General features: G+C 50.4%; 2 protein-coding genes and 2 pseudogenes across 2 annotated transcripts; 2 read left to right on the forward strand and 2 right to left on the reverse strand.

Annotated features, from left to right (window-relative positions):
- Positions 1-1,294: 1,294 nt before the first annotated feature.
- On the reverse strand, positions 1,295-4,694 carry LOC136458941 (uncharacterized; annotated as a pseudogene).
- A 4,952-nt stretch (positions 4,695-9,646) lies between these two features.
- LOC136456504 (anthocyanidin 5,3-O-glucosyltransferase-like) lies at positions 9,647-11,270 on the forward strand. The gene has a single exon (XM_066456406.1). The coding sequence runs from the start codon at positions 9,819-9,821 to the stop codon at positions 11,205-11,207; it is 1,389 nt and encodes a 462-aa protein (XP_066312503.1). The 5' UTR covers positions 9,647-9,818; the 3' UTR covers positions 11,208-11,270.
- Positions 11,271-11,409: 139 nt separating this feature from the next.
- LOC136456505 (anthocyanidin 5,3-O-glucosyltransferase-like) lies at positions 11,410-19,741 on the forward strand (annotated as a pseudogene).
- Positions 19,742-20,030: 289 nt separating this feature from the next.
- LOC136458942 (UDP-glycosyltransferase 1-like) lies at positions 20,031-22,131 on the reverse strand. Its single transcript, XM_066458842.1, has one exon. The coding sequence runs from the start codon at positions 21,998-22,000 to the stop codon at positions 20,570-20,572; it is 1,431 nt and encodes a 476-aa protein (XP_066314939.1). The 5' UTR covers positions 22,001-22,131; the 3' UTR covers positions 20,031-20,569.
- Positions 22,132-23,783: the final 1,652 nt, after the last annotated feature.

Here is a 23,783-nt window from a genome sequence, read left to right on the forward strand (position 1 = left end):
TCCGCATCGACAAGGTATAACAGGTATGATTTTTCTACTTAACTTATTACATTCATTGCTATTGAAATAGTTTCTTTCTTTTTATGAGATTTTTTTAATCATTTGTGCTTGTTAATTTGCCCTATACATTTGTTCTATATAGTTATTTTTTTGTGGTGTTATGTTAAATAACAGAGCTATTTATTTGTTTTTTGTTTTCATGAGTATGTTATTTAACATAGTTGATTAACTTATACTACAGAGTTAAGTTTCTAACTCGTGTTTTCATACGTATGCTATATAACTTTTTTGATTAACTTTAGTGTAGAGAGTTATGTACCTAATTTGTGTTTTCATATGTATGGTACTACCTCCGTCCACAAAAGAATGCAATTATGAGAACCGCGCCGGTCAATTGAGTTCAAGTTTGACCAAGTTTACAATAAATATTATTAGCATTTATGTGTCTAAATAAATTTATTATGAAAATATATTCTATAACGAATCTAATGGTACTTATTTTATATCATGAGTGGCAGTACTTTTTTATATAAATTTAGTGAAAGTTTAAACGGCTTGACATCTCGAAAAGCGAAAATTATATTCTTTTGTGGACGGAGAGTACCTAACTTATGTGATTAACTTACTATAGAGAGTTATGTATCTTATACTTATGTTTTCGTATCTATCTTATATAGTCATCTTACTTTCCCTGCTAACGTATGTTTTTCCTTGTTGTGAACTTTGTTTTTTATTTGTTATTTTAAATATTAAATATTTTGTAGATGTTCCAATTGAAGACACAGATTTGCTCAATGTCATAGCTACAGAGATACTGAGACTATCATAGTTGCAGAAGTTATGAATGTTATTATTTATCTGGTGTTTGCAAGTTTGCACCATATTATAGAATTTGTTATGTATTATAGGATATAAAAGTTACTTTTATTTTGCTCCCCCACCCTTTTTTAACCCTATTTCCATGTTCCCTAATGATTTAGCTTCGTGTTTGGTTGGTGGAGGGGTCACGTCCGTCATCAGTCCGTCCGGCATGGAACCATCCCTGTTTCGGACGGTGACTCGCTGCTGTTTGGATTAAAGTATCGGTTGAACCAAGCTGCTATTTGGATTAAAGAATGGATTGAACCGGGCTGCTGTTTGGATTGGGGTACGGTGGATTCTGTGAACAGAACCGTAATTCCCAGAATCACTTAACCATAGAGAAGACAAATTTCTTAAAATAATTCCCATAATCACTTGCTCACAGAGAAGACAATTTTCATAAAATAATTCACAGAATCACTTACACAGAACATCCAGATAACTTCCATAGTTCATAATTCCCAGAATCACTTGCACATTGAGGACAATTTTCAGAAAATAACTCCCAGAATCACTTACACATAGAACATCCAAATATAAATTAACTTCTAATCTGTGGTGTACCATCTAGAAGCTTGTGAATGAACCTATTATCATCCTGAAAGATTACTGTGAATGAAAGAAGCCACCCACACCATTTGATCAGCAAGGTCAAGCCCCAGGAAAGCATTAGCAAGTGGTATGTTCAAACAAAGATGTTGATAGTAGAGAGCCAGATGCGCCATTTTCAAAAGTTGGAATTTGCTGGATTACAGGCCATAGATTTGGAGGAATTGTTGGAGGGGGAGGTGGAGGTGGTGGTGCTGATTCCCTGATGGCATCTGAAAGACCATTAAAGGCTTCAGTGACACCTCTTAGCCCTAAATCATCATCATCTAGCATCACGCGCCCTCTCTTCCTTCTTGCAGAACCTCGAGCAGAAGATTCAACACCACCACCTTGAGTAGAAGACCCACCAACATCACGTGCAGGGCTAGAAGTGTTGCTCTCATGGCCAGCAAAATCTTCAGAGCCCACGCTGTAGGATGTCTCCTCAGATAGATCAGAAGCAAGAGGATCATTTGTACCTTTTGCAAACAGTCCTGTTGCTTGATGATTGCCAAAAATGATAGCCATATAGTGATAGTTCTCAATAGGTTTGTTAAAGTACTTTGCTTCAGATGGCTTCTTCTGAAAGAATGTCCAAAGCCAAAGTCAGACAGGGAAAAAAGTTCAGTAGACTTGCACAGCCGCAATCAATAGAAACTGAATGTAGAAAGGAAATAACAACCAATACACACCTGCACACGAGCCAAATAGTTCTTCTCATCAAGCATTATAGTTCCAGTTTCCTCATTAAAATGTGCAGAAACACTGTTCCGGCTGATTTGTTGCGAGGGAAAAACACTGTTCCGTCTGAAAAAACGAGCTGAAAAGTACGGATTATAAGAGAAGCGAACAGGGCCATAACATTGTTCCAGCGAGTTTTCCAAGTCTTTTAAGGTGATTGGGGATTTGGCTACCATTAAAATTTACATGAAATCTTTCATTCACCACTTTAGCACACTGATTGTAGTGGGAGCTCTTGAAGCCTTTGTCCACCCTAATGCCATCAGCTACTAGCTGCGCCAAGTAACGCAAGGCACATTCTGACATTTCAGATGTCCAGACGGCTGAGCTTTGAGTCCTTAGCTCAGATTCTTGCCCGCAGTCCATTTTCCTACCATATCCAAACATTTCGTTATTAGTAACCAGTAGAACATTTCAGAGTACAAACAGTTCATAGTATTAAAAAAATGCAGAGTATGAACAAATCAAAGTATTAGAACATCTCTGACTATAATAAGAACATGATATTACATAGGAACTGAGCTCATACAAAACATTGAAATTGAAAAGCAGTAAGATAATTTAATTTGCTCAACTATGGGAATTTTGTCTAGTTTCCCACATCCAATTTGCAATATTCTGCCTCCACTGAACCCACTGCCTATTTTCTTGTACTTGATCCCGATGGGAACTTGACGAGCTGGACGAGCTGCTAGAGCTTGTTGTCCATGCTAACTCTGGTGGAAGAAAAATGTCTTCCCCCTGTGAGACAATCCAATTGTGGAGGATGCAGCATGCAAGTACAACATCTACTTGTGTCTTGAAAGGGAAAAAAGGTCGGGCATCATCAAGAAACTTGAATCGGTTCTTTAGCGATCCAAAAGCACGCTCAACAGTGACCCGTAGTTGTGAATGCCTTAAATTAAATAATTCTTTCTCATCTTGTGGCAAGTTGGCATTACCCCACTCTTTTAAGTGGTATCGAACACCACGAAAAGGTGGTAAGAACCCAGGCTTTGCACCATAACCACAATCAACCAGGTAATACTTTCCTACAATACCATGACATATCAATTTGATTAGGGCAGAATCTATTTTGTAGTGGGTGCATATTATGTACACTTCTTAGGGACTACCTTCGGGGACGACTAGACCATTTTGGCGTTGCAAGGCATTTGCTAGAACAACAGCATCGTGTGCTGGGCCCTCCCAACCAGCCAACACATATGTGAAGCGAAGGGCAAAGTCTACAGCAGCCATCACATTTTGGGTTGTAAAGCACTTTCTGCCCCAGAAAGCCGCCTCACGGGACTTGGGGACACTAGCTCGTATGTGAGTACCATCTATTGCTCCAATACAATTCTACATCATGAATTTTCAATTAAAAAAAGTGGTCAAATGGGCATCCATACAGACAACTCAAAAACATTACCACTATGTACATAGATCATACCTCAAAGTATGGATACCACCGAGGATTTTCAAGGATTTTGGATGGGGTTTCAAGAGATGGCGGCTTAATAAGGTCATCACGAAGTTCACCTATAGCATGTAGTACTGACTTAAAGTAGCGGCTGACTGCATGCATGGCACATTCATTGCAAACAGCATATCTGCAACTCCTACTTCTTGTCAAAAACAATGTAACATCTCTACTACTGTCACACTGGCGTTTTCATGGCATTCATTCAAAAAGAATCCACTAGGTACATAATTTGTAGTTGCCGGCCACACAAATCATGAAAGATTAACAGGAACAAAAGAAGATCCAAAGCCATACCTGAAATCAGGCTTTCTGTTGTTTCTTGGGGCAGGTCACAGTCGTGGGGAGCAAATGGAGAAGGGAGGAGCTACCAATAATCTACCAAAAGGCATGTTCAAAAACAAGTTATCACAGATCTGCAATCTTAAGATGGATAAAAGATAACACTGAAAATCACATGACGGAATAGAAAGAAAAACCAACTCCACATCGTCCTTACCAGGTGAGGGAGAAAAGCAGATCCGCTGGTGGCTCCTTCAAGAACAGTTGCCTTCCTCTTTCTGTGATCTACCGATGTCCCCTTCAGGTGGCTGTTTAGTTCCCAAAATTTTACAAAATTTTTCAAGATTTTCCGTCACATCGAATCTTTGGACGCATGCATGAAGCATTAAATATAAATAAAAAATAAAACTAATTACACAGTTTAGACGAAATTCACGAGACTAATCTTTTAAGCCTAATTAGATTATGATTGGACACTAATTGTCAAATAACAACGAAAGTACTATAGTACCATTTTCTAAAAAATTTCACCAACTAAACGAGGCCCAAGAACCAGATCTACTGGGCACAAATCCAAGGATTCAAGATCAATTGCCAAAACAAACGACAAGAAATCTCTACTGGATGAAAAAACTCAAATTCTTTGCAAGGTGGTGCTTACCGATCGATTCGCCGGATTGAAGCGGAGGTGTCTCTGTAAGTTAGATGAACGCTCAATTCATTCATGTGTGCGGTGTACAGGTACATATACAGGGTGCCGATCACTGCTGTCCAAGCAATACTAACAGACTCCTAGATGCTTGGATCAGCTGAAGACCAGGGCGATTACAGTAGCCGATCTAGTTCCAACTGACAGTCCTAGTCTTATGCTAGCTAACAGAACTCTGAAGACTCGGCTGCTGACACCCCCCTCAGTTGTAGCTTCATGTGATCGAATGCACAAGCTTTCCCTGAACTCAGTGAACAATGGCGAAGGGAGTCCCTTGGTCATGATGTCTGCAAACTGGTACCATGTAGGTATGTGCATCACCTTGAACTGCCCTAAGGCCACCTTCTCCCGCACAAAATGAATATCAAGTTCGACATGCTTAGTCCATCGGTGGTGAACTGGATTCTCGGAAAGATAGACTACAGATATGTTGTCGCAATAGATCACCGTGGCTTTGTCAATGACGACATGGAGCTCTTGAAGAAGATTGCGGAGCCAGCAACATTCGGCAGCAGCATTGGCCACTGCTCGGTATTCAGCTTCGGCGCTCGATCGTGAGACAGTCGTTTGGCGCTTGGATGACCATGACACGAGAGAGTCACCAAGAAACACGCAGTACCCTGATGTCGATCGCCGAGTGTCAGGACAACCAGCCCAATCGGCGTCAGAGTAAGCCTTGAGTGTCGTTGATGGAGTAGCCGAGATTTTGATGCCGAGCTGAACTGTGGCACGAAGATATCTGAGTATGCGCTTGACAAGATTCCAGTGCACATCACGCGGGGCATGCATATGAAGGCAAGCTTGATTGACCCCATAAGCAATGTCTGGCCGGGAGAGAGTCAAGTACTGGAGTGCGCCGGTGATGCTGCGGTAGAAGGTGCCATCCGTCACAGCCTCGCCTTCATTTGCTGACAGCTTGGGCTGGACCTCAACCGAGGTGGTGACTGGCTTGCAGTTGGCCATCCCTACCCGTTCCAGAATGTCTTCTGTGTACTGAGCTTGGTTGAGATGGAATCCGGAGGCATCACGGCGCACTTGTACGCCGAGGAAGAAGTGGAGGTCACCTAGATCCTTGATCGCAAAGGTACGACGTAGCTGATCAACTATGCTGTGCAGAAGGGCGGCCGATGAAGCAGTGAGGATTATGTCATCAACGTACACCAGAAGATATGCCGCATTGCCCCCTTTTGTGTAGATGAATAAGGAGCTGTCAGACCCTGATGCGACGAAGCCCATGCTGATGAGGTGTTGTCCAAGACGCTGGAACCAAGCCCGTGGTGCCTGCTTGAGGCCATAGAGAGACTTGACGAGCAGACAGACATGATCTGGGTGGTTTGCGTCTACGAAGCCTGCGGGTTGATGATAGTAGACACGCTCGGCGAGGTTGCCGTGCAGAAATGCGTTCTTGACATCGAGTTGGTGAACTGGCCATTGACGTGTTGCAGCCAGGTGAAGAACCGTGCGGATGGTTGCTGGCTTGACCACCGGAGAGAAGGTCTGGTGAAAGTCGACGCCCAGGCGTTGGGAGAACCCGTGCACGACCCACCGCGCCTTGCGACGTTCTAGGTTGCCATCTGGGTGCAATTTGTTCTTAAAGATCCATTTGCCGGTGATTATGTTAGCTCGATCGGGTCTGGGCACAAGTGTCCAAGTGCCATTGTGCTGCAGCGCATCGAACTCTTCTTGCATCGCAGCTTTCCACTCTGGGTCCCGTAGTGCGGCACGAACGGATGTTGGAGGCGGCGACGGTCCGAGCGTGGTCACCACGTGCGCGTATTTTGGATTGGGCATATGAATGCCATCACGCGCGCGAGTAACCATCGGGTGGCGTAGAGGTGGCACAGTCGGAGAAGATGCTGGTGTAGCAAATGATGACGCTGGAGCAGGCGAGGCCAGCGCGGTCACCGTAGCTGCAGTGGGTGACGGCGACGCGGTGACCGGCTCAGCAGCGGCATCCGTCGGCTACGCACGAGGGGGCGAAGTCATGGTCGAGCCCCCAGATGCGGGCGGCGATGCCTCAGGTGGTTGAGGCCCCATCCTTGCAGCTCGTGTCGATGCGGCTGCTGGTGCACGATGTCGAGGGCGACGCGCACCGGTAGGAATGATCACCTCCTCCGGTTCGCACGGCGCGCACGAATAGCTCGGCGGCTGTGCTGCTGTGTCAACCTGCGCAAACGGGAAGCAAGTCTCGTCGAAATAGACGTGACGTGATATGATTACATGTTTGGTTACGGGGTTATAGCACTTGTAGCCCTTTTGATCAAGGGGATATCCGAGGAAGACGCAGCGCTCAGATCGCGGTGCCAGTTTGTGCGGCGCGGTGGCAGCGAGATTTGGGTAGTAGAGGGACCCAAAGACTCGGAGGTGGTTGTACTCTGGTGGTGCACCGAAGAGAAGTTCGAAGGGGGTGGAATTGGCACGCGGCCGGCATGGACGGCGACTAAGCAGGTATGTTGACGCCGCGAGAGCATCAGGCCAGAAGCTTGGGGGGATTGATGCCTGAAACAGCAAGGCGCGGACTCCATCATTGAGTGTTCGCAGGACACGTTCAGCTCGGCCATTCTGCTGTGACGTGTATGGACAGGTCAGGCGAAGGGCAATGCCGCGTGTGGCAAAGAAGGCCCGGGACGCCGAGTTGTCGAATTCTCTACCGTTGTCTGTTTGGAAGCACATTATGGGTGCCTGAAATTGTGTGCGAACAAATGCATGGAACGAGATGAGCGTGGGTAGAACATCAAATTTGTGGCGCAAGGGGAATGTCCAGACATAGTGTGAGTAGTCATCCAATATCACAAGATAGTATTTGAACCCGGAATTGCTTAAAATTGGAGAGGTCCATACATCACAGTGTAATAGCTGAAAGGGAACTGACGAAATATTATTGGAATTGCTAAATGGAAGGCGTACATGTTTGCCTCGACGGCAGGCATCACAAGTGTGGCGATTAGACTGAGAACATGAAAAACCAATGGAACGGGACAGCTTCTGAAGAGTGTCATGCCCGGGGTGTCCCAGACGAGCATGCCAGAGCTCGCTGTCGTTGGATGCAAGAAGTGCAGATGGAGGTGGCGCCGCTGTGGTGGAGGACTAGTGAAGGGGATAGAGTTCACCAGAAGAGTCACATCGGAGCAGAGCCATCCTGGTGCGAAGGTCCTTGATGGTGAAACCCCAGGGATCAAATTCCACAGAGACAGAATTGTCACGAGTTAGTGAGCGCACAGAAATGAGATTCTTAACAATTTGAGGAGCAATAAGCACATTGCGAAGCTGTAAGGAGGAAGAGGAGGTGGGGATGGAGGTGGTGCTAGTGCAGTGCGCTGAGAGATGTTGCCCGTTACCGACAACAATGTGACGGGGAACAGTGGTAATGGGAGGAGATGTAAGGATACCAGCATTTGACGCCATATGCGCCGTAGCCCCCGTGTCGAGGAACCAGTCGATGCCACCGCCGCCTGGAGTGTTGACAGCCATGTTGTTGAAGGCGGAGTAGAGGCCCGCAGGAAGCGACCCGGAATTCCCGGCGTACAGGGCGGCGTCGGGCAATGGTGGCGACGCCGAGAACGCCGCCATGGCTTGGGGAGGAGCGACGCCGGGGCGTGAGCCAAGGACGCTGGGCCACCACGCGTTCATGGGCCAGGCCTGGACGACGCCCTGCCACGGATTGTGGGCAGACGCCCACTGCGGCGTTTGGGCGCCGACGTGATGAGGGCCGCCGGCTGGAGGAGCGTGGCCGCCATTGGTGTTCTGGCGATTGCGGCCGTCAGAGGCCTTGCGCTTCTTGCGGCGGTCGTTGTGCCCGGTGGCAGGCGCCTGAGATGCTGGTGGAGAGGGCGCGACAGACCTGGACGCAGGAGCAGTCGTGGTCGCCGCAATGAGAGCAGTCTGCGCCTCCATCTGCAGAGAGTGGCGGATGCGATTTTCTTCCTGCAGAAGATAGGATTTGGTGTACAGAAAGGTGGGTGGGGGAGACATGGTGGAGAAAACAGCAATTGCTTGGCTGAATTTGTTGTTCAGGCCGCGCAACGTGTTGATGACGAGGGCAGTGTCAGAGACGGCGGCGCCACAGTCGTAGAGGGTGTCGGCGAGGCGCTTGAGTTTGCCGCAGTACTCGGCGACGCCCATGTCACCCTGGAACAGGCTGTGAAACTCCTGTTGGGCGTACACGGCGCGTTGCAGACTGTTGTCAAGAAACTGTCCGGTGATCGCGTTCCAGACGGAGAGGGCAGTGGCGTTGGGGCGATTGACATCGTTCCAAATCTCCTTGGAGACAGTGGTGTATAACCAGGAGACGATGCAAGCATCCACCTGGAGCCATTCGGTGTCGTCGAACATGGCGGCGGCATCCATGGTGTCGTCAATATGATCGAGGAGGCGGAACTTTTTGATGGTGAGCTCGATGAAGGAACGCCACTGCCGAAAATTTCCCTCGTCAGCGGAGAGGACGACCAGGACATGGCTGCGGATGTTGAGCATTACCAAGGTGGAGGCAGAGGGTGGAGCGGGATCAGCAAAGGGGTTGGTGGCGGCTGAAGAAGCAGACGGGCTCGCCAGGGGTGGGAGATGCGGAAGCAGAGGGTTGGGATCGATAGAAGGCTGATACCATGTAAGTTAGATGAAAGCTCAATTCATTCATGTGTGCGGTGTACAGGTACATATACAGGGTGCCTATCACTGCTGTCCAAGCAATACTAACAGACTCCTAGATGCTTGGATCAGCTAAAGACCAGGGCGATTACAGTAGCCGTTCTAGTTTCAACTGACAGTCCTTAGTCTTATACTGGCTAACAGAACTCTGAAGACTCGGCGGCTGACAGTCTCGGGGGTAGAGACCGCGGCGGCGCCTCCTCTCCCGCGGCCGCCGCCGCTTCGCTCGCTAGGGTTTCCTCGCTGGAGATGGACTACGTGCAGGATCCGTGTCCAGACAAGTAGCAAACCAACCGAACAAAACAGCGCCCATGTTCTTGCGGCCCGCCGTTTTGCGTGCGCCGCAGTCTATCTTGCGAAATGCCACACGTCTCTTTGCCTCCTTCGGCCTTTCCCTTCCCGGTGCCAGTGGGGCTGTCGGCTCGGCACTCTTTGTCGTCACTGGTGAGCGGGATTATTCCATTTCGCCTCGCCCTTGTGTCCACTGGTCTTGTTGGACCTCTTTGTTGTGAGTTGTGAGAAACCGAGGCCATGACGGAGAAGACGGTGGTGCTGTACCCCTCCCTGGGCGTGGGCCATCTGAACCCCATGGCGCAGCTGGCCAAGGCCATCCTCCGACACGGCGGCGTCGCCGTCACCATCGCCGTCGTCGACCCGCCCGAGAAGCACGCCGTGCTGGCTGCTGCGCTGGCCCGACTGGCCGCGGTCAGTCCCTCCATCACGGTGCACCTCCTCCCCATCCCGCCCTGCCCCAGTAAGCAGCATTCCCACCCCATCGTGCCCATCCTGGACGCGCTCCGCACCGCGAACCCCGCGCTCCGGGCGTTCCTCGAGTCGCGAGTCCCTGCCGTCGACGCCCTCGTGGTCGACATGTTCTGCACCGACGCGCTCGACGTCGCCGCGGAGCTCGCGATCCCCGCATACTTCTTCTACCCGTCCGCGGCCGGCGACCTCGCGGTCTACCTCCAGATTCCAGATCTCTGCGGCGCCGGGCCGTCCTCGCTCAAGGACATGGGCAAGGCGGCGCTGAACTTCGCCGGCGTGCCGGCAGTCCGCGCCCTCGACATGCCTGACACGATGCAGGACTGGGAGAGCGACCTGGGCAGCGTACGGCTGCGGCAGCTCGCCCGGATGCCGGAAGCTGCAGGCATTCTGGTGAACAGCTTCGAGTGGCTGGAGTCGAGGGCACTGAAAGCGCTGCGTGACGGCCACTGCCTGCCCGGCCGCTCGACGCCGAAGATCTACTGCGTGGGGCCCCTGGTCGACGGTGGCGACGCCGAGGGCAACGGCGAGAGGCACACGTGCCTCGAGTGGATGGACGGGCAACCCAGGCAGAGCGTGGTGTTCCTCTGCTTCGGAAGCCTGGGCGCCTTCTCGGCGGCGCAGCTGAAGGAGACGGCGCGCGGGCTGGAGCGTTCCGGGCACAGGTTCCTGTGGGCCGTGCGAAGCCGAAGCTCACGTGAGGAGCAGAACTCTCGCGAGCCTGATCTGCAGGCGTTGCTTCCGGATGGGTTCTTGGAGAGAACCAGAGGCAGAGGATTGGTTCTGAAGAACTGGGCGCCACAGACGCAGGTGCTGCGGCACGAGGCCGTGGGTGCCTTTGTAACTCACTGCGGGTGGAACTCGGTGCTGGAGGCAGTCATGTCCGGCGTGCCGATGATCTGCTGGCCGCTGTACGCGGAGCAGAGGCTGAATAAGGTGCACGTGGTGGAGGAGATGAAGGTTGGGGTGGTGATGGAAGGCTATGACGAGGAGTTGGTGACTGCTGACGAGGTGGAGGCTAAGGTACGGCTGGTGATGGAGTCGGAGGAAGGGAAGAAGCTCAGAGAGAGGACGGCGATGGCAAAGGAAATGGCTGCCGATGCCATCAAAGATGGCGGGTCGTCTCACGTCGAACTTGGTGAGTTTTTGAGGGTTTAGGATGCAAGTGATGGATCTATGTATACTGCTTCCTCCATTTCAAAATTACAAGATATTTAGACTTTTCTATATATATTATTTTTACATATCTAGACATAGTATAGATACCTATCAAAAGGAACGTATTCTATATATATCTAGAAAAACAAAAACATTTTATAATTTACGATTGGGGGAGTACTAGTAATAAATAATGAACTGTCTGTAAGATGGATGCTAATATAGGGTCTGAAACATAGCATTGTATGGCTACTTCTCATTATCGTTGTTTAAACAAGAAATATATTTAGCAGTACTTTTCTGCGAACGTCCTGTTCGTAGCACTACTTGCATCTGGGCACGCGTTCGTTTGTATCGCGATTTGTGGTTCCTCCCTCTCTCCCCAACGACGGTTCTTCTTCCTCCGGACGATGTCACGCAAATCCCCAACTGTCATGCCCACCGCAGGTCTCCGCTGCCGTCCTGGTCGTTGGCTACCTCATCGTCCGCTTCCAATCCCTGCCGCTTGTTCCCACCCTTCCCTAATCTCAATCAACTATCTCTCTTGCTACCTTTGGCCGCCACTGCCTCGAACGTCGCCATGGCCGTCGGTAACCTCACTGCCCACCACCCGCCGCTACTGCCCCGTCCTCCCCTAACCTTGCACTTGGCTGCTCCCATAGCTAACCCCGTCCACCGATTCAGCTATACTTTTCAGCGAACTAACAGTGTTTTTCTCTCACAACAAATTAACATAAGCTAAATTTCAGCGAATTGCCAGCTGGCCACGGTTACAAATACCATTGTCCAAGATTTCTCCGTTTTTGCTGTCGGCAAATCTTCAGTCCTAGCCGCCTCTCATAGTCAACGAGGTTGCGTAGTGCATGATCAGCATCCGACTTTAGCTGCTGGCTGCTGCTATTTAGCAGAGGGGCCAACAAAGGCACGCACAACTGCACTAGTGTTCATAGATCATCATTGATTCATTGCCGCATCCCCAATTCCACATACGGCGAATGGGCAGCGTCGTGGTGCTATACACATGGATGGTCCGGGGCCACCCCACCCCATGGCGCAGCTCGCCGATCGCTTGGCGGGCCACGGCGTTCCCATCACCATGGCCATTGCCGACGTCCCGTCGTCCAGCAACTCCCATGAGACCGTCGCCCGTCTCTCTGCCACCTACCCGTCCGTCTCCTTCCATCTCCTCCAGCCGGCAACCGCCCGTTCCAGCGACGAGGCTGACCCCGACGCCGACCCCTTCATCACGCTCATCGCCGACCTCCGCGCTACCAACCCCGCGCTCCTCGCGTTCGTGAGGTCCCTCCCGTCCGTGAAGGCGCTCGTCCTCGACTTCTTCTGCGGGCGCGCGCTCGACGCCGCCGCGGAGCTCGGACTCCCGGCCTACCTGTTCTTCACGTCCGGCGCGTCCCCGCTTGCTGTCTATCTGAACATCCCGGTCATGCGGTCCGACGTCTCCTTCGGGGACATGGGGCGCTCGTTGCTGCACTTCCCCGGGGTGCACCCAGTTCCTGCCTCGGACGTGCCTGAGGTCCTGCTCGGTCCTCACAGCGAGCAGTACAAGGCAACCGTTTCTCTCTTCGAGCAGCTGCCCAGAGCGAAGGGCATACTGTTAGGATGGATGATGTGTACCTGTGTGTAACCCGTAGATCCGGCTAGACTCCTTGCCTGTCTCTGTTGCAACGCATCGGCAAGCGTAGACGTCGGTGCCGCGGTGTAGTAGGAGTCGTCCAGCGCGGTGGAGAGAAGTCCAATGGCGCCGGCGGTGACCCTGCAGGCCAACGGCAGTGGTGGTGGCGGGCACATCCCGTCGCTGGCAGCACGGTCTTTAGATCGGTTTAGGGTTACTGTAGGTGGGTGTGGCGGCTCACGGCAAACCTCGTTCACCAAGCCCTCACCCTCCACCTTCCTTTTATGTGTGCTGTGCGACAGGGGCCCTCCAACCGAATTAGGGTTGAGCTCCCCCGATCAGGGAGTAGAGATAGGGCCAATAGGTGGAGATCAACTAACATTCCCCCCTTGATCTCATTCCATCTTTTACTTTCATATCATTTGCTTTTGTTCATTCCATTACAGATTAGCTCATAGAGCATGTCTTATCGTCACGGTTCATTGCCGATAGACTTAACAGCTACAACTCACTACTCTGTTCTGAAATAGATATTTATCTTTGGGCCTTCTTTTGTCCAGGAATATTTTTGGCTTTCCCTTAAACCCAAGCTAGCTACATGTTCTCTGAACACCATGTCCTCTGAACATGTTGGGTGGTAAGCCTTTTGTAAGCGGATCCGCGAGCATCCTTTCTGTTCTTATATGCTCAAGACTTATGACTTGATCCCGGACTTTATCTTTCACAACATAATAATCTATGTCAATGTGTTTGGCAGCACCACTTAACTTATGTTGTGAGCATACTGTATTGTCAGATTATCATCGCAGTATTACTTTAAGTGGTCTATAGATGTCGTCAACCACCTTTAAACCGGGTATGAACTTCGTTAGTTAGTTCACCTGCCCGTTACCTCATAACACGCTACAAACTGTTATACATTGTGGACGATATAGTGACAGTTTGCTTTGAGCTTTTCCATGAAATAGCTATCCTTTGCGAGATGATAGAAAATCCACGTCTGGATATGTATTCACTATCGCATAATCAGATTCTGAATATCCCACCATGTGGAGTGAATCAGATCTTTCATATGTCATCATGAGGTCTTTCGTTCCTTGCAAATAATGCAAGACTTTCTTTATCAATTTCAGTGTTCTATTCCAGAATTCCTCTGGAATCTGCCAAGTAAAACCCGATAACAAATGCCAAGTCAGGGCGTGTTCATACTTGAGCATGTTGCAAGCTTCCGATAACTGAAGCATATGGAACCACTTTCACTTTATCGATTGAGCTCATATTGGTTCCTGGGGCATTTAAAATTCCCATATCTGTCGCCCTTGACTATAGGAGCAGGTGATGGATTATATTTGTGCATACTTAATTTCTTTAAGATATTTTCCATGTATGCCTTTTGTGACAATTCTTATATCCTTTTTCTTCTATCTTGGTGAATCTCGATCCCTAGAACGAACGAGGCTTCGCCAAGATCTCTCATATTAAATTTCTTTGTTTCCAGTAGTAGACTGACATCACTACTAGCAAGTAAGATATTATCTACATACAGGACAAGGAAGATAAACTTCCTATTCTTAAACTTTGCATAGACACAATTGTCCTCTACATTCTCTTTAAAATCTAAAATTCTTTATTGACTGATCAAACTTCAAGTACCACCATCTTGAAGCTTGCTTTAATCTATAAATAGATTTCTTTAGGCGGCATCCCATTCGTTATTTTCCTTTCATGACAAAACCTTTCGGTTGTGCCATGTAAATATTTTCCTCTAAGTCTCCGTTGAGAAATGCCGTCTTTACATCCATCTGATGTAATTTTCAATCGTAATGTGCCACTAATGCCATTATGATTCTGAAGGAAACTTTACATGAGACTGGAGAAAATATCTCATTGTAATCAATCCCTTCTCTTTGCATATAGCCTTTTGCCACAAGTCGCGTTTTATATTTCTCTATATTCCTTTGAGAGTCAAGTTTTGTTCTGTAGACCCATTTACAGCCTACTGTTTTGACTCCTTTAGGAATTATTTCTAAATCTCAAACTTTATTGACATTCATTGTTTTCATTTCATCTTCCATGGCCTCAAGCCACTTTGATGAATGATCACTTCTCATGGCTTCTTTAAATGAGGTGGGATCATCCTCCATTTGAAATTCCTCAATGTTGTACACTTCATAATCAGCAGGAATAGCTGATTTTCTAACTCTTTGAGACCTTTCAGGAGCCTCCACTTTTGACACATCTTTTGTTTGAGGCTGTTGTTGCTCCCCCTCATGTGTGGCAATAGGTTCTATAGAATCCTAAAGAATAGGTTCTTCATTTTCATTCATTGTTGTCACAGGTGAAATAACAACAGGTGCTGACACCATAGTATCTAGCACTATCGGTGCAGCTACAACAGGTAGTGAGAAAATTGGCTCATGAATCATTGGAGTGGGCGCTTACACTCGCTTCACTTCAAGGTCAATTTCTCGAGCTACCATGCTCCCCCTCATCAATTCGTCCTCTAGAAAGACAGCATGTCTCGTTTCCACAAACTTTGTATATCTCTCTGGACAGTAGAAACGAAAACCTTTTAACTTTTCTGTGTAGCCAAATAAATGACAACTTACTGTTTTGGGATATAACTTTCCAATGTTTGGGTTAAACACTTTAGCCTCAGCAGGGCTCCCCCTACACACGCAAGTGGTTAAGTGAGGGTGTTCTTTCTGTCCACAACTCATACAGTGTTTTGAGCACCGACTTTCTTGATACTCTATTGAGAATATGAATGGAGGTTTTAACGCCTCCATCCACAGGCTCAACTATAAGGTGAAGTAAATTATTATACTGCCCACCATATCCATCAGGGTATGATTGATTCTTTTAGCTACTTTATTCTGCTGAGGTTCGCCCGGTATAGAATACTGGGCTACTATGCCATTCTTTTAGGGTATGCCGACCGTAGTACTCCACCACGGTCAGACCTGACTGTCTTTAATCTTTAATATCTTAAATTTATCCAATACATCTTTTCTTTCTTTGATTGGATAAATATAGTCATAATGGGAGTAATCATCTGTGAATGGATCATAACCATCCACACTCTTTATAGAAAGCTAACCACAGATGTCTATGTGAATAATCTGTAGAATTCCTACGCTTCGTTTATCATGTTTTCTTAATTCTTTTTATATATTTTCCTTTTATGCATTCTCTGTATTGTTCTAAAACTGAGAACTCTAATGGAGGAAGAATATCATTCTTAACTTGTCTTTCCATTCTCCCCCTCGAAATATGGCCTGAACAATAGTGCTATAATTTCGACAACGCATCGTGAGCTCTCTTATCCACCATTTTCAGAGTAACACTCTGTCACCAGCTGCTTTATCAGCTGAGTAGCATATGTCTTTGAAGAGCCAATGAACTGACTCTTTAATCTATCGAGGTACTCAGTGACCGTGTCATACTCTGGGATTAAGCCCACAATTACAGGTTCAATCATGTTCTTTATCACAGTCAAACATTTCTTGTTGACAGTGACACACTTCCTATGTTCAACAGTCATAGGACATCTTTTGGGATTCAAAATCCCTTTCTTTAGTTGCCCAAGTGGCATCATTCTCTTTTGTCTCCCTCATCGGTGCCATAATCTCAGTGGAACACGGTGAGGTGACTACCCAGTTCACCTTAGACAAGATAAAAACCAGGTCAAAACTTTTCTTAACATATAACTATTCTTATACACTAATTCCACATCACCATTGGGCAGAAATAGAATTAATGCATAAATCATTGACTTTCACAATTGTTCTTACACACTAATTCTACATCACCGTTGGGTAGAAATAGAATTAATGCATAAATCATTAACTTTTACAACTGTTCTCATACACTAATTCTACATCACCGTTGGGCAGAAATAGAATTAATGCATAAATCATTAACATTACGATATTGTTATTAACAACGTTGGTCAGAAAATAACAACATCGTAATTCATGACAAATCTCTTTTTCTCAAATTAAATACCACATTGGTTCAAAATAACTGGAGAATCAATAATTTCTTTAGCAGCGAAAAAACTTTATTTTTCTCCAATTAAATATCACGTTGGTACAAATTAACTGGAGAATAAACAATTTCTTTGGCTGTGGAAAAACTCTCTTTTCCTTGAATTTTATCCATAGGGAAAAATGCTTTTTCTATTTTCTTTAATCCATTAATCAATTTCCAGGAAATAAACATTTACTGGAAAAACTTTCTTTTTCTCTAGTTAAATACCATGTCGGTTCAAAAACACTAGAGAATATATTTTTTTTCTTTAGCATCGGAAAAACATATACTCAATTTCTTGAAATTTTACCCACAGGTAAAATACCTTTTCTATTATTCTTTTTGAGCCAATTTGCATTTTTCAATTTTCCTGGAAAAAGAAAATATGTAAACATGCCCTATCTCTTTCTTTCTCGGCCCAAAACGGTCAAAATCGGTTCGGCCCACTCCAGCACGCGCACAGTCCCACGCTCACCTCCGCGCCCAGGCCGCAACCTGGGCCTGGGCCGGGAAAGTAGCCCGGCGCTCGCTCCCGCCTAGGCTGAGTTTGGCCCAATCGCGCTCTGCCATCGGATCACATCCGACGGTCGCCCGGCCGTTTCGCTCGATCAAAAGCAATCGGAGTGGCCGCGTCGGCCGAAACCCTAGCTCATTCGCCCCTTGCCCTTCTCTCTCTTCGCTCGCCGCTCTCTCTTCTCTCTACCTCAGCGCAGCCGCAGCCACCGAGAGGACACCGAGCAGGAGTGAGCAGCGAGCCACGGCGCCGTCGCCGGCCCCCTCGCCGGCGCGCGTGCTCCTCGACGGGTGAGCACGCCGCCGTCGAGTGGCCTGGCCGCGGCGCCCCCTTGACCGAGCCCGGCGAGCAACTGCCCCCGCTCGGCACTTCTTCTCCCGCGCTGGCGAAGGGATGGTTCGCCCGGTGCACGGTGAGATTTCTTTCCCTTTCTTCTTCCCCTTTCGGATTTGAGTTATTTTTCTCTGTTTTCTTTTCACTTGTTCATCCGAAAAGAGGATCTAGGGTTAGGGTTCGGTTGAACCCGATTCGAGTTTTCTTTTTGTTTCTTTCCTTTTCTTATTTGTGCCGAATCCCCCTTTTCCCCTTCCTCGTTGCGAGTTAGAGTTAGGGTTCCGTTGAACCGATTCGGTTTTGATTCAAGATCTTCGAGATAGGCCCCTTCCCCACGGTCATTTCTTGGGTTAGGGTTCGGCTCGAAGTGACGAGAGCCCTCTCTGTTCTCTGATGCGAATGGATCTTGTTTTCTTTTCTTTGTTTGACCGATTGGGGTTAGGGTTTGTGTGCCGACCCCTGTTCTTTTCTCTTCTTTTGAATTTCCTTTCTTTTCTTTTATTTCTTTTCTCTTTTGGATTTAGGGTTCGGCTCTGTTCGTCTTAAGGCCGAAACCTTTCTTTTCCCCCTTTCTTTAACCCAATTAGGGTTAGGGTTATGGAGTGTTCTGTTCTTTTCTTTTCTTGCCGTGTCAATGCGGCACTTTTCCCGCGCGATGGCGGTGGTGATCGGGGTTCCAGTGACCTCCGCCACCCCCGGTCCCTTTTCCTTTCTTCTTTTATCCGATTAGGGTTAGGATTACACAGAGGCAACTGGCTCCGGTACCATTGTTAGGATCGATGATGTGTACCTCTGTGTGTAACCCGTAGATCCGGTTAGGCTCCTTGCCTGTCTCTGTTGCAGCGCATCGGCAAGCGTAGACGCCGGTGCCGCGGTGTAGTAGGAGTCGTCCAGCGCGGTGGAGAGAAGTCTAGTGGCGCCGGCGGTGACCCTGTAGGCCAACGACAGTGGTGGTGGCGGGCACATCCCGTCGCTGGCAGCACGGTCTTTAGATCGGTTTAGGGTTACTGTAGGTGGGTGTGGCGGCTCATGGCAAACCTCGTTCACCAAGCCCTCACCCCCACCTTCCTTTTATGTATGCTGTGCGACAGGGGCCCTCCAACCGAATTAGGGTTGGGCTCCCCTGATCAGGGAGTAGAGATAGGGCCCAATAGGCCGTTGGGCCTATTGGTGGAGATCAACTAACACATACTAGCCAACACGTTCGAGTGGTTGGAGCCCCGCGCCGTGAGGGCAATCGAGGAGGGCAGCCCCTGCCCTGGTGAGCCAGTGCCGAGGCTGTTCTGCGTCGGCCCGTTAGTGGGCGAGGAGAGGGGAGGAGACGGGAAGCACGAGTGCTTGACGTGGCTGGACGCGTGGCCGGCGGGGAGCGTGGTCTTCCTCTGCTTCGGGAGCGCTAGCTCGGTGCCGGCAGAGCAGCTGAGGGAGATCGCGGTGGGGCTGGAGAGGAGCGGGCACGCGTTCCTCTGGGCCGTGCGCGCGCCAGTCGCGCCCGACGCCGACTTGACGAAGCGGTTCGAGGGCCGGGGCGAGGCGGCGCTGGAGGCGCTGCTCCCGGACGGGTTCCCCGACAGGACGCGCGGGCGCAGGCTGGTGGTGCCGAAGTGGGCGACGCAGGTGGAGGTGCTGCGGCACCCGGCCACCGGAGCGTTCGTGACCCACTGCGGGTGGAACTCGACGCTGGAGGCGGTCACGGCGGGCGTGCCCATGGTGTGCTGGCCGATGTACACGGAGCAGTGGCTAAACAAGGTATTCGTCGCGGAGGGGATGAAGCTCGGGGTGGTGATGGAGGGTTACGACGAGGCCATGGTGAAGGCGGAGGAGGTGGAGGCCAAGGTCAGGCTGGTCATGGAGTCCCAGCAGGGAAAGGAGCTCAGGGACAGGGTGGCGGTGGCGAAGGATGAGGCCGCCGCCGCGCTGGAGACCGCTGGATCGACGCACCAGTGAACCTATGAACCTATCAGACACGCACACAGAGCAGAGTTTTACTCTGACACGATTTCTTCGTTTCTCTTTCTCGTGTTTTCTAAGGCTGTCCGCACTGCGCAGCGATAAAGCAAGCGGTACGCCAGGGCTAGCGTATCGCGCGTCTGCACCGAACGCCTGCAAACGGCCCGGGAGTGTACCGGCTGCACAGTAAAACGCCACTGACCGTGCACGCGAGGGAGCAACGCAAACACTGCAGCAACACTATAGAGTAGAGAATCTCGATGACTAGGGTAGAATATTCCTTTTTAGGGATAGAAATAGAGGTGTACGAGTGCGGATAGCCTAAGCAGTTGGAATGTGCTATTCTTTTAGCTACAGAGATGGATTGTGCTTAAGCTAATCTTGACCTTTTGGCGTGATGACCAACTCCAAGAGATATCCTAAATGATTCTTCTTACTTTTCGATATTTGGCCATTGGGGCTAAAATCGCTAAATAAGCTCCAAACTGTTTCACAAAGAGAAGCCCGTAAACTTGGATATCCCAAACCCGGCAAGCTCGCTCTTTATTGTTCAGAGCAGGGAGTGGCACCCAATCCAGGCCACTTTCCAGCTCCCGCGCGCGTTCCAAGCCCCGCCCCTGTTCCCGCGTCCCCGCGGAATGCCGCCGGCATGCCGCCACTCGCCCTGGGCATCCCCATCCCCATCCCCATCCCCATCCAGCCTGGGCCTATAGGAGCCCTCGTCCGCACGCAGACAATCGCCGGCGACCCTTCTGCATTTCTAACCGCTGGAGACGGAGTACCACCGCCTTGTACTAGAGACAAGTGCAATTTACGTAGTTCGTTGACATCCTTGTATAAGTACTAGGAGTCTACTACACTACTACTAACACTAGTCGACAACTAAATTAAAGCAGGTGTTTTTCACATTTTCCACAGCCTTACGAGCTCCAACAGCGCAGTGCTAGACTCTCCGCCGTCGCTCAGCGCCTCCTTCGCCTCCCGCATCGCCGCCCGCGTCCGCTCACGAAGCTCCCTGCCGCCGTCCGACTCCATGAGCCACTTCACCTTGGCAGCTACCTCCTCATCCTTGACTATCTCCTTGTACCCTTCCAGAGGCACGGCGAGGCGCAGATCCTCGACCAGGAACACCTTGTTCATCCGCTGCTCGGCGTACATCGGCCACGCCAGCATCGGCACGCCGCCCATGATCGCCTCCAGCACCGAGTTCCAGCCGCAGTGCGTGACGAACCCGCCGACGGCGCCGTGGGCCAGCACCTCGCGCTGCGGCGCCCACGCCTCGACCACCAGCCCCTTGCCCTTGGTGCGCGCCAGGAAGCCCTCGGGGAGGAGTGCGGCGAGGCCGGCGTCCGGCTTCTGCCCGTCGTCTTCCTCGCCACCAGGCGGGCGCCGCACGACCCACAGGAACCGTTGCCCGCTCATCTCCAGCCCGCGCGCCACATGCCTCGTCTGCTCCGCGCTGAACCGGCCCATGCTGCCGAAGCAGAGGAACACGACGCTGGCCTCCGGCTGGGCGTCAAGCCACGCCAGGCACTCGTGCCCGTTCGCGCCAACCTCTTCCAGCGACTTTATCACTGGACCGATGCAGTGCGGCGGTGGCGTACGTCTCCCGGGTGGCGTGCAGAGGCCTGCCACGATGGCGTCGGTGGCGCGTGGTTCCAGCGAGCGGAAGCTGTTGACGACAAGACCGTGGGAATTGCACATCTGTTCGGATAGGGCGAGGAAGAGTCTGTTGCCAAGGCTGTCGCGGTCTTGGTAGGCCGCCGGGAGGTCATCTACGGCTATCGGCGCGATGCCCGGAACGTGCAAAAGTTCACCCCCGAGGTGTCGGAGGCTAATAGATGTTTGCTCGTGGATCAAGGGATGGTATAGCAATTCAGCCAGGCCGGAGATGGATGAGGTAAAGAAGAAGTACGAGGGGATGCCCAGCTCGGCGCCGACGTCCACGGCGCTGCCGCAGAAGAAGTCCAGCACCAGGGCGGCTGGGGAAGGGGAGGCGGCACGGAGGAATTCACGGAGGTCAGAGTTGGAGGCGCGGGCGAGCTCGAAGGTCTGCACCACGTAATCGTGGGCGGGCACGTCGCGCGGGCGCGTGACGTACGGTAGGAGGTGAAAGGAGAGCTGGGGGTGCGCAGCCGCGAGGCCGTCGGCAAATGAACCGGCGGCTGTGTCGTCGGTCCGGCCGCAGACGACGATGGAGACCTCGAGGCTGTGCGCTGCGAGCAGCTCGCCGAGATCCACCGAGGAGATCAGGTGGCTGATCGTCACCGCCGGGACGTAGATGACCACGAGCTTCTCGGCCTTCTTGTCTTGGCTCTCGGATGGGGTCGCCATTCCTGGGACGGGGAACCTGGGATCACTCTAGTTCCCCGTGAGCTTGAGCGACAAGGTGGCGTGGTGACTGTCGTGGGGCGCTTTGCTTTTGATAGGACGCATGCGACGCACTCGAGGCTTTGTTTAGATGCCATTCAAATTCTAAGTTTTTTCACTCTCTCTTCATCACATCTATTTTTAACCGCTTGTATGGAGTATTAAATATAGATAAATAAAATAACTAATTACATGGTTTAGTTGGAAATCACGAGATGAATTTTTTAAGCCTAGTTGATCCACGATTGAACAATATTTATCAAATAAGACGAAAATAATATTATTCATCAGGCTGAAATTTTTTCTGTAATCTAAACAAGGCGCCAGTACTAGTGCCGGCTGCTCAGCCTGTTTATAGTACTACCCCACGTACTCGTACTCGGATCAGATCTGGCTTCATTTCGGTCCACGAGTCCTACCTACCGGCCGATGAGCCGATCGTCGTCCCGCCCCTGCACGGGATCGGTATCAACAATTAATAGCGTCACGTGTTTCTTTACTCGTCCAACAAAGTAAACATGTGGCTGTGGTTCTGGAGTAGCAGTGGACGTTACGTCGACGCCGGGACCGGCCCGAGTGATCGGCGGCGGTGAGTGGTCGTCGTAGTGCGATGAGGTGGTGATGCTGTGCAAACTAAAATACAGAATCGACTTGTGCATTTAAGGTCTGCTTGCAATTGCTTTCACAACTGGCCACAGCTTGCCGCAAAAGCTTAGCAAACGGTGCGATAAACTGAGGAACAATCCAAATAGACACTCGTCGTCCGTGTTTTGGACCTGCGTGTCCCTAATTTTGGAGAGCGATGCAAAGAGACATAAGGTTTATACTGGTTCGGGCAATGGGTGCTCTACGTTCAGTCTGAGAGATCAATCTTGTATTCTTTGCACCGAAATACTCGTAGTAGGGGGTTACAAGCAGAGTGAGAAAGGGAGCTAGTCCTAGGTCTCTGCGCGAAGCGGCGTGGATTGCTTGAGATGTTGATCTCAGGCGGCGAAGAAGCGTGCGTGTTACAGAATGTCGAGTGTGTGTTCGTCTACCTCGTGAACTCGTGAGCCTCAACTAGTCGTCCCTAGAAACGGCCTCGGTCTCTCCCTTTTATAGTTGAAGGGAGGACATGGGTGATACATATGTTAGCTACGCAGCGTCGTGCGAACAGAGGCGGCATGTCCGAGCCCTGTTGCCCGTTACTGTGGTGGCATGGTTGATGGAGTGGTCCTGCCCTTGAAGTGCTGGAGCAACGCGCCGGTCACATCCGATCTTGTGCGACGTGGGAGCTCCAGTGATAGCTTGACGCAGGGCCTGGCAAGCGACGTGTTGGTTGCTGTGTGTTGACCGCGTGAAGAGCCGAGGCTCAGTTGGTGCTGAGGCCGAGCCATCGTGGGGGCGGGGGGCTTGGCGGGTGCGAATCTTGAGGTTGCTGAGACTCTGATGTAGACTGTCGAGGCGTGGGGGAGCGGTTGGTCCTGTACATTGATTTCAAGGCTATAGTAACCCGGACCTGACTCCGCACGCCGTGTTATCCCTAGAGCAGGAGTTAGGTAGCACAGCGCAGTCCGGGCGCTGGTCGTGCACCGAGCATAGTGGCCGGTAACCCCCGCCCTATCCTGTCCTGGACGGTATGGCTTCAATGTGACTGGCGTCCAGTCGGCCACGCCGCTGTGTCGAGCCGTCGTTCGGCTGATATCGCGGGAGCGGTCGAACGCGTCGGTCGGACGTGACGTCTTGTCCGAGAAGTTGGTCTAGGCGG

This window comes from Miscanthus floridulus, chromosome 6, assembly GCF_019320115.1.
Source record: "Miscanthus floridulus cultivar M001 chromosome 6, ASM1932011v1, whole genome shotgun sequence".
Lineage (NCBI taxonomy): Eukaryota > Viridiplantae > Streptophyta > Magnoliopsida > Poales > Poaceae > Miscanthus > Miscanthus floridulus.

Bases quoted from the DNA above. Each gene is read 5' to 3' on its own strand.
- LOC136458942 (XM_066458842.1), bottom strand. From the start codon at position 22,000: ATGGCGACCCCATCCGAGAGCCAAGACAAGAAGGCCGAGAAGCTCGTG.
- LOC136456504 (XM_066456406.1), top strand. From the start codon at position 9,819: ATGACGGAGAAGACGGTGGTGCTGTACCCCTCCCTGGGCGTGGGCCAT.